The sequence below is a fragment of the Mandrillus leucophaeus genome, unplaced genomic scaffold, assembly GCF_000951045.1.
Source record: "Mandrillus leucophaeus isolate KB7577 unplaced genomic scaffold, Mleu.le_1.0 Scaffold375, whole genome shotgun sequence".
Taxonomy (NCBI): Eukaryota; Metazoa; Chordata; class Mammalia; order Primates; family Cercopithecidae; genus Mandrillus; species Mandrillus leucophaeus.
The window spans coordinates 530111-540227 of record NW_012103976.1 but is presented as its reverse complement, the minus strand read 5'-3'; the positions used below and the strand labels follow the sequence as shown (position 1 = coordinate 540227).

Here is a 10117-nt window from a genome sequence, read left to right as displayed (position 1 = left end):
TGATACTGCATCCTGACAGATTTTTAAAAATTTGGCCTCCTCTATATTTTTTTTTTTTCATTTTAGGCAGAATCTCTGTGATAGCATTTACTCTGCTTAATAGAGTGCAAATAATGAGATTTTTTTAAAAGTCATTTTTTAGCTGTAAATTCTTGGGCAAATTACTTCTTATCCTTGCTGTAAAATAATAATTGTTCCTTCTTCATAATTTTTCTTTTCTTTTTTGAGGACCGGATAAGTAATCTATTAAGAGATCTTAATGTACTAACACGCAGCAAGGAGTCCATCTGTAGTAACCATGATTATCATTAATCTCTCTCCAGCCAGCTCAAGTGCTTAAAGCTTGAGAAAGTGTTTGACAGCAATTTCCCCAGCAGGTTGTATGGAGGTGACTCTGATTCTCACTATTATTATTTTGTCTTTTATGATCATATCTTTCATCATCACATTATATAGGTATGAAGGCTCTGTGTAATAACTAAGGGTGTGGTACCTAAATAGAAGTCGGAGCAATCATTCTTACGCTGTCACTCAGCCCAGTAACTGGTGATTTGTAAGAGTTAAAACAACTTAAACTAAACAACAACAACAAAAACAAAAACACTTAAATTGGGGATTCTGAATATGGGATTCATGAATGGACTTTAAGGGAATGGGAAACCACCTAATATTTCCTTCAAATCATTGACATTTTGGTCCAGGTAATTTTGGGGACTGTCCTGTGCACTGTATTTAGCGGGATCTCGGGTCTTCACCCACTGGATGCCAGTGATACTCCCCAGTCATGGGTTATGATAATCAAAACTATCTTCAGACCTTGCCAAATATCCCTTTCCTTCTTCAGAATCACGGTGGTAAAATTTTATATGTATGTGCATTTTTTTTTCTGAAAGCCTTATCAGTTTCATCATATTTTTTAAAAGACCTGTGACCTCAAAAGGCTTGGAACCAATCACTTAAGATCTTTCAAAATAATAATAAAAGAACACATATCTTCAGCTGTCGTGGGAAAAATGTACACCATCATGGCTAATTAAAATGGTGCAGTCTGAAAATCTGCTATGAAATATATACCTGCCAATTTATTATTTTCAACTCCTCTAAAAAGGTACCTCACAAAAAGTATATCTGGGAAACTGTCTACTTCAAAAACTGCTGTTCCCAGATGGCACACTTCTTAAAATACTGTCTTCAGTAGAGACTCCCACAGTCATCTACTGAATCTAGCTCTCAACTTCTAAAGGGGTTAGTGCTAATGACAAGTGGAAAAAGTCCTTAAGTCCAGAGGGGAACTAAAAATCAGTTGTTTCGCAGAAAAGAAATCAAATGATGGAATAAACTGCAAAATTGATCAGGAGGCAAGATGGAGCAGAAGGGAGGGAGGAAGTGAAGAGAAAGGGAGGGAGGGAGGGAGAGAGAGATAGAGAAACAGCGAGAGAGAGAGAGAGAGAGAGAGAGAGAGAGAGAGAGAGAGAGAGAGAGAGAGAGACCTTTGAAATAGAGTATCGCTTGGGAGAGGCTCGCTAGAGGTCTGCCCCTAACTTCTCCCTGGCTCCTCTGAAAAGGCAGATGCCCCCATGCCATACAGGAGCCTTGGGCTCTCTGCTGTGCTTTAATTCCCACGTCCACAACCGCCTCGTTCAACGCCTTCCAAAGTGACCACTTCTCGAAAGCCTCCTCAAATCTCAAAGGGGCCACTTTACCCACCCTGTAAGGCCCTCCTTCCCGTCTACGGCTTCTAACGGCGGCAGGAAAACGAGCATAAACCCGAACAGTAAACCCAGAAAAGCCAACAGGCAAAGTGTGTCATCTTCCGTGGCTCCCTCGGGGTCACCCAGGAAGACAAGCAACTTTCTCCCATACTTCTCGGTCTGTCTGCCTTCCCCACTCTCAGCTTTGAATGAGATGCCGGGAGAGGGGGCGCGAGGGGGCTCGGGGCTAGGGGAGGAGCCGCGAAAGCTGCCTCCGGGGGTGGGCCTGGACCCGCGCGGATAGCGGGGCGCCCCCCACTCCCCACTCCCCTCCCGGCGCTCCAGGAACGTCCCCGGGGCGTCCTGGGTCTGTCTGCGCGGAGTTCCCGGGGCGCGAGGGGAGGGGACTGGAGAGAGGAGGGCCGGGCAGCGGAGGGGAGGAGGCGGTGCGTGCCTCGCCTGCCAAAGGGAGATCCACTCCTCTGCGTGCGATCCCCGGCGCCCGCGCGCGGCCACGGCGCTCCGCCAGAACCGCCGCCGCGGACTCGCCGGGAGTGGGGGTCTCCGCTGGTGCCAGGCCGCTTCTGGAGACCCTCCGCCTCCTGCCAACTCCTGCTCTTCAGGTTGGGCCCCGGGGCTCTGCGGCCGTTAGGGACAGAGGCAAAGAAGGGCAGGACGGTCTGGTTTTCCGTGGATGTTCCCGCCCGAGAAAGACAGCAAGTTGTGTGTGCGCCCGGGACGCGGGAGGGAAGGGAGCCGCCGCCCTCCAGCCATGTAAGTAAAGCGCTTGGCTGCCCCGTGGGCGTGGGCTCCGCTGCTTTCTCCCGGGCTCCCTCTCTGCCCCGGAGCCGGAGTTGGGCTGCTCCCGGGTTCCGGACTTCCTGAGCTCGGCGGATCCGTCGGCTCTCCCTGCCAGCCGCGTCCGCTCTTGGCGTCTGCCTCCGGGGGGTGCTGCCTGCCCATCCTTCTCCCCTCCCTTCACCCAGAGCCGGCTGGAAAATGCCTCTTGCCCCCTTTTAGAATGGAGGGATCATTGTGTGTCTCCACGGGTGAAGTGGCTCGGTGAGGCAATGGCAGGGGGCTAAATATGGGCTTGTCTTGGAGAGGGCGCCTCACCGCAGTTGGAGATGGGGGCCCCCCTGCCCCCACGCCACCCCCTGCTGGTCTTCCCCAGCCTCGTGGCCCAGATAGATCAACTTCAGCCACTGACTGCAGTTGACAAGATTAGAAAAAAAAAAAGTAGTAGCCGGACCTCCCTTTTGAGTGACAACCAGAACTGAAAATGGGCGGTGGTTAGAGAAAAAACGGGTAGGGGCGAGGCGAAGAATGGGGGGAATTTGCTGTGGACCCTGAAAGCTAGAGTTAGGAGTCCTGGGGGTGGAACTCTAGGGTGGAGGGGCTGTGTGCTTCTGTATTCGTTTCTTTATAGAAAGTGTGAGAAATGGTTAAGGAACTCTTTTTGAAAGGCTGGGGTGGAAGTAAATGTCCCTAGAACCATTTGGATGACTGGGGTTTGATGTAGAATACTGGGGAGTATGGATTGCTGTTCAGATTAGACAATCATTCAGTGGGAGAAATGATTCCAATAAAACTGTTGGAATCAATGAATCAGAACTGCAGACCCAAAATAAGTCATACACAGGCATTCTTTTACACTAGAAGATGTTAAGACTAAAGAAATCTCAAATGCTGCTGAATGAGTACAAAGAGTGTCTGGTAATAGTTCTGTACTGTGTGTGCCTCCGCAGACCATAATGCTTGTTAAATTTATGGTACTCTGCAATTGTGAAAAATTATCCTAATTAGTTTGTTTGGCTCATGCAGAGAGTTAATGCACCCTTAAAGGGACACAGAAAAGTTGCAACAAAGTTGCAACGTGAGCATTAACTTGCAAGCCAAAAAAAGGAAACCATGGCATGGTTCATTTTATTTTCATTGTTTATTGCCAGTGAAAATGCTACATTACTTTTAATGTGAGGATATAATATATAGAATGAATTTATTGGCCTGTCAAATACAAATCAGGCGTTTCTTTAAGTAAATAGCTGTCAGAGTTAATTTGGAAACATTTATAGGAGATAAAGACATGAAAAAGCTTTGAACTGGTTTGACAAAAATCAAGTTATGGAGAAGCTCATAGAGAGAATTAGTTCTTCCCACTTTTAGAGTGTTAAGGCAAGTCTGAATGTTTATTAATTGAAAATTGTAGACTAGCTGAAACAGTGTTGTCACTTCTTTTAATGCCTTTAATTTTTAATGTTTCCTGTTGTTTTACCAGGGACCATCATCCTTAGTACAGAGGATGGAAAGCTGATGCCCAGTAAGACTGAAGATCCATTCTGCATTACAGAACTGTGGATTATCTGTGGGTCCCTGGTGATTTCACGTCTTCATTCACTCCTGCAGTCCCTGGACACTTCCTATCTGGTGAAAGATGGCATCCAGCCTGACTTGTACTGGAGTAATCTGGGCTTTGCTCTCTTTTCTTTGTGCTGCCACCTCCTGCGTGGGGTTCTTTATGCCTTACTGGCTCTGGGGATCACAGCTGGGCAAGCCTGTGTCCTTCGGTACCTTCCGGAGGTGCTCATATCCTGTGCATGATGAGAGTCGGCAGATGATGGTGATGGTGGAGGAATGTGGGCGCTATGCTTCCTTCCAAGGCATCCCCAGCGCAGAATGGAGGATCTGCACCATAGTGACCGGCCTGGGTTGTGGCCTCCTCCTCCTGGTGGCACTCACTGCCCTCATGGGTTGCTGTGTTTCTGACCTCATCTCCAGGACAGTGGGAAGAGTGGCTGGAGGAATTCAGTTTCTTGGGGGTAAGTGACTTGCTGAGCTTGAGTTGTTTACTGGAATCCCAAAGCAGTATTAAAAATTATGTTTCAGTTGTCTACTGAGATTATTATAAATGACACCTGGAATGCACAAGAGAAATAGATTTGGAATGGCTTTGATGGTAAGTTGCCAAAGTCAAGATTATTGTCAGAATTGCTTTACAGCTTCAAGAGTTCTTCATTTCTGTATGTATACATCAGTGGCCTGCTAAGTGCCACCTATGTGAAACAGTAACATCTAGGTTGTTTGCAGTGTAGTAGGGGAGACAGTTTGGATTTTATATCTTCTTGTTCTTTATGTTAAACAATAGGCAGTTTGATTATCTTTGTCTTCATGGAATCCTCAGGTCTTTAGAGGTAAAGATTTCACAGAAAAGTGGAAAAGGTTTTTGATCCAACATTGTTATCATGGACCTCTAATACACTTTGGTGGATGCAAAATTTACTCTTGCCCAATCTTAAACTCTATTTCTAAATCAATGTTAACTATTTTAAACAAGAGATCGGTTTTATATAACAACTATGAACTTAACTATTCTACAGAGATAGCTATCCACTTAATTACCTTGTTAGGTCTTGACTTTCCTGGGTGCTCTTGCTGTGGAAAAAAAGAAAAGGGATATTTAGCAAATGATGTGTGCTTGTCCCAGACGGACTGGATAGTTTCACTAACGCCAGAAGAGGTTTGATTTTTACTTGGATTTCCTCCAGCAAGTATTGCTTCAATATCTCTGGTCATATGGTTTTAATTGTGCTTTATGTATTTTCCACTGTGCTTTTCACCTCCATTCTTCAACCTGACTGGCTGAACTTGTCTGATTTACAGTCAACCCTGGTGAAATATGACAACCTCCATAGATAGTGCAGAGTGAAGGGAAAAAGGAAGCCTGGAAAACTTATACAATGTATTTGGAACTTCATTACAAAGTAAAGGTCTGTTACTCTGCCATTTGGTGTTCTCTTACAGTCTTTTGTGAAGAATCCCGAAGAAGAAAAACAAATTAAAAATGAATAGTTGTGAGATAGTCTCCCCGTATTAGAGAACCCCAATGGATTATTTCAGATTATTTAATATAAAACTTTCAAGTAACATTTTAAGTAATGTTTAATTCTTGTGCTGCAAATGCAAATGGCAAAGTTTTGTGTTTTGAAATGAGATCGAAAGTTTTGTTTTGAAGGGAGATAGAACTGTCCATTCTTTCCTTACTAATGTAACTTTGTTCTCATTTGTTTTTTTTCCCATTGGTTTTGCATCTTAGTCTAACCTCCCTGGAGGCAGTGTGGGGGACCTACCTGTCCTCTCTTTACATCTTCAGTGTTTAACACTGACAAAAGTCTTGCATGTGATATATGTATTTACAAAGGTATGTTGTTAAAACTATTAGGAAACCTGAAGAAGTTGCCGTGGAAAGTGGAAATGTAAATTCAGAGTTTGAAAACTTACCAATTTTAAGAATAGATTTTAAGAATAGAATTAATGCCAAGAGTATTTAAAATTAAGTTATTTCAAATTTAATTCTATTAAGAATAGAATTAATGCCAGGAGTATTTAAAATTTTTTTCTGTAAGAATAAACTTGGTCTGCTGTTTGTGTTTCACTTGGCTCAGGAAAAATGCTTAGGCAGTTTCATTTCTCCCCTTATGGTAAATATTACTTTCCATTTTCCCTTCATTTTAGGGCAGGGCCTGCTATTATTTCTGGCAGAACAGGAAAATGCTTACAAAGAGAAATCAGTTTTTATTGATTATCTTTAAACATGTAATGAAGGAAGGCAACAGGAAGTGAATCTGAGACCTGTGAGATTTATGGTTCCCTCTCTAAGCTATGTATAGATTTTTTTTGAATTATATAGAGCTAGGTGTTCTACTTTACAGAATACCAAAGGGGACAGACAATTGGGGAAATTATATATATTTTTAAAGAACTATGTTTTTTTCTTTGTGTGTACTTTTCATGAACTTTGGCTTGATGGGAGTTACTGACATTAAGCTAAAAGTATAATTTGTTAGTAGCAGCTGGCCTGGCGCGGTGGCTCACGCCTGTAATCCCAGCACTTTGGGAGGCTGACATGGGCAGAACATGAGGTCGGGAGATCGAGACCATCCTGGCTAACATGGTGAAACCTCGTCTCTACTAAAAATACAAAAAAATTAGCTGGGTGTGGTGGCAGGTGCCTGTAGTCCCAGCTACTTGGGAAGCTGAGGCAGGAGAATGGTGTGAACCTGGGAGGCGGAGCTTGCAGTAAGCCAAGATCGTGCCACTGCACTCCAGCCTGGGTGACAGAGTGAGACTCTGTCTCAAAACAACAACAACAAAACAACAACAACAACAAAATGTGTTAGTAGCAGCTGGTATCCTCTCATTTCTCAAAAGTATTTCTTATACAGGCAAAAATAATTCTGGATGTAAAATCTAAGAGGGTTTTACAGAATCTCACCTCTCAAGGGTACAAGTAAACATACCCATTACCAAAGATAACAGTAAATTTAGAATTAAAAAATAACTTGAAACATGGAAAAGGTTTTAAAGAATCCCTGTTTATTACTGTTACTTAATGGGAGACTAGATGACAAAAACAAAAACAAAAAACAACTTTGAAAAGAATTCCCTAGGTAGGTTTTTCATAATAGTTTGGGTTTTTATTCACAAAAACTTATGCAATAAGTAATTTTATTTTAATCAATTTTTCCTATGATGAGTTGGGTTTCATAAAGACTCGGCAGGATGCCAAACCAGTGAGTTCTATCAATCTCATAGACTGCCATGTTTCAGAAATGTAATCAACATACAGGGAACTTTGCTATGAGGCAGATTCTCCTGCTAAAAATGATATGCCCAGGAGGGTTATGTTTAGCTAAAGTTAGGCTGCTCCAAAAACAACAGGAAGCAGGAGAATGGCAAAATACAGAGGCATCCTGCTTAACCCCGCCTGCTGTGTCTAGAGTTTGCACATATGGTCTAACATCAGGCAGTAAAACCCCTGCAGTGCTTTGGAACAAGTTAAAGGACAAAATGTCAAACTTAATTCTGAATCTTCTTGCTATGGTTGGTTAGAGGTTAAAATGTCAGCTGTCAACTGATAGAGCAATGTAAAATGGGGCTGCCATACATGGATTTTTTTTATCTATAGTAGGAATACCTCAAGGAGTCAATGACTATCACTTTTCCTGTGGTAATCTGTACAGAAACTTGAATTGCCACCATCTCCATTTCATATTATAAGGTACGTTTATGTCCTAACTTTAAAGAACCAGTGTGGGTTGAGTTACCCTCAACTGAGTTTTTAAAAGGCATGTAGAAAGGCTGTGGGAAATACAACATAAAATAAAAATGTTACCATGTATATAGTGTGGTAAGGATGCTAGGAGAAAATAGAGGCTTTAATGTTTTTGATTGGTGAATATAAAATTTTGTGCTTTCAAATACTGTTTTAGTCATTAAGGACTTTAACAGAATTTTAAAAAATTAATATCAAACTTTTTGATGCACCTATTAGTAAGATTTACATGCCCTGTAAATGATACACGTAAGAACATTGTAAAGACATATTAAGTGTATTTATAAGTTCTGTCAGGTGGTGCTTGCAAATGTCAGAATCTGAATGTGTACATTTCATCTTAAGAAACTGCTGGTGCAATAATGAGGAAGTACCAAAGAGAGTCCCAGATTTATATTATTCCACGTTTAGTTTGATCGTTAGTCGTATATACATATGAAATGCGTGTGGAGTGCTAACCAGCAGCAAACCATTACCTTTCCAGCTTAGACACTGTTTTGTTCTAAGAAGCCAGAGGAGATCATCTCAACTAATTGATAGTTAAGTGCCACTGAGGATGGTGATGATGTCAGAATATTTCTTTGAGCATCCCTTGCTCTGTGTTCTGAAAGTATCACTGCCTTTTCAGAGTCTCCGTACTGTAGAGTTCCACCTGGGCCTTTCTTTCATGGCTTGAGCGAGACTGCTTGGGACTCTCCTTCCCTTGCTTGACATGCTATGTTATGCTTTTCTTTATAGCCAAACTCTCTGCCACGTGACAGCTGAGTAATAAGCTAAATAATGAGTGTTGGCATATTATTTGGCATAGTGGCTTTCTGTGACCGGGTCTTAACTGAAAACAATTGCTCTAATTTAAAGAAATGTAGGGACTTCTTCTTAGGCCACTTGGGGAAGCAGGCAGAGGACTTTTTCTTTTAATGATGCCTTATAGATTACGATAATAACTACTCTTGTTTTATTTGGCTTACTCTAACCTATGATAGAAGGTCCAGGTGAATTGTCTTGAGTTTTAAGCCAGCAGATTTTAAACTCTAGTGTGCATCAGAATCACCTGCGGGACCTTTTAAACCATGGATTGCAGAATTTCTAAATCAGTAGATTTGGTGGGGTACCTGATAGTTTGCACGTCTAACACGTTCTCAGGTGATGCTGCTGCTGCTGGTTCAGACACCACACCTTGAAAACCAGGTTCTAAGTTAACCATTTCCTATTTAAGAAAATGAGATTTCTGGTAGATGGCTTACTTTCAGAACTGAGTTAAAGTGTCATTGTGTCATAATCTGCTAAAAACCTCTCTAAAATTGAACTACAAAGGGGGTCTACCTCTGTAGTTTGGTACTGATTTAGCACATTCTTGTTGCATTTCTCTTAGTTCTTGTTACAACAAATTGTATGGAATTCTCTCTTAATACATGTTATATATATACATATATATGTTATATGTATTATACATAACATTTCCTTTTATTTATCATTTTCTTATACCAGACACAAGATTTTATATATGAAGAATTCAAAATGAGACCTTCATACAATTTCTGAAGTTTGCATGCAGTGGATTTTCAGTAAGAAATTGTTAATTGAAAGATATGAATACCATACTATAGACCATAGGGATGGTCCTGGACAGCCCTTGGCCAACTCTGTACAGTCATGTACATCTTGGAAATATAGAATGATTAGGCCAGAAGGGTACCCTAGGAGCCAGTGCTTCTGAATTTCTCCAGCAAGGTAGAATGGCACTTAAATCAGCTTTAACTAATGAAAAGATCTCCTGGTCTTCAGCATCTTTGAGGAAGAAGATGATAAACTCTTGCTCAGTGGTCATACTTTTCTAGGGCCCCAGACCATGCCTTTCGTCACAACCACGAACACTGATAATATAAAGGAGCAAGCTTGAGATGGAGGCCTACATGGTGAAACAGTGGGAGTGGGGCTTTGCCAACCAGGAAGGAGTGAAAGGAAGATGCACACCAGGTGCAGTGGCTCATGCCTATAATCCTGGCACTCTGGGAGGCCAAGGCAGGCGGATCACCTGAGGCCAGGAGCTGGAGACCAGCCTGCCCAACATGACGAAACCCTGGCTCCACTAAAAATATGAAAATTAGTCAGATGTGGGGGCATGTGCCTGTAGTTCCAGCTGATCTGGAGGTTTGAGGCATAAAAATCGCTTGAACCCAGGAGGCCGAGGTTGCAGTGAGCCAAGATTTCGCCACTGCAGCCTGGGTGTCAGAACAAGACTCTGTCTCAAAAAAAATAAAAAATAAAAATAAAAGGAAAGAAAGGAAGATACACTGCAGGCAGCTGACAGTGA

At 42.3% G+C, this 10117-nt stretch overlaps 1 protein-coding gene across 3 annotated transcripts in view; it reads left to right on the top strand.

Moving 5' to 3' along the window:
- Positions 1–1833: 1833 nt before the first annotated feature.
- The window catches only part of LHFP (lipoma HMGIC fusion partner), a 281937-nt gene continuing 273653 nt past the window's right edge, over positions 1834–10117 (top strand). For 2 of the 3 annotated variants that reach the window (XM_011990248.1, XM_011990250.1), the window contains exons 1-2: positions 1834–2465; positions 3970–4510. In XM_011990248.1, coding sequence (XP_011845638.1) covers positions 4126–4510 — 385 coding nt within the window. In that variant the 5' untranslated portion in view covers positions 1834–2465; positions 3970–4125. The remainder of the gene's footprint in view (positions 2466–3969; positions 4511–10117) is intronic. The other variant, XM_011990249.1, reaches the window with a different exon arrangement.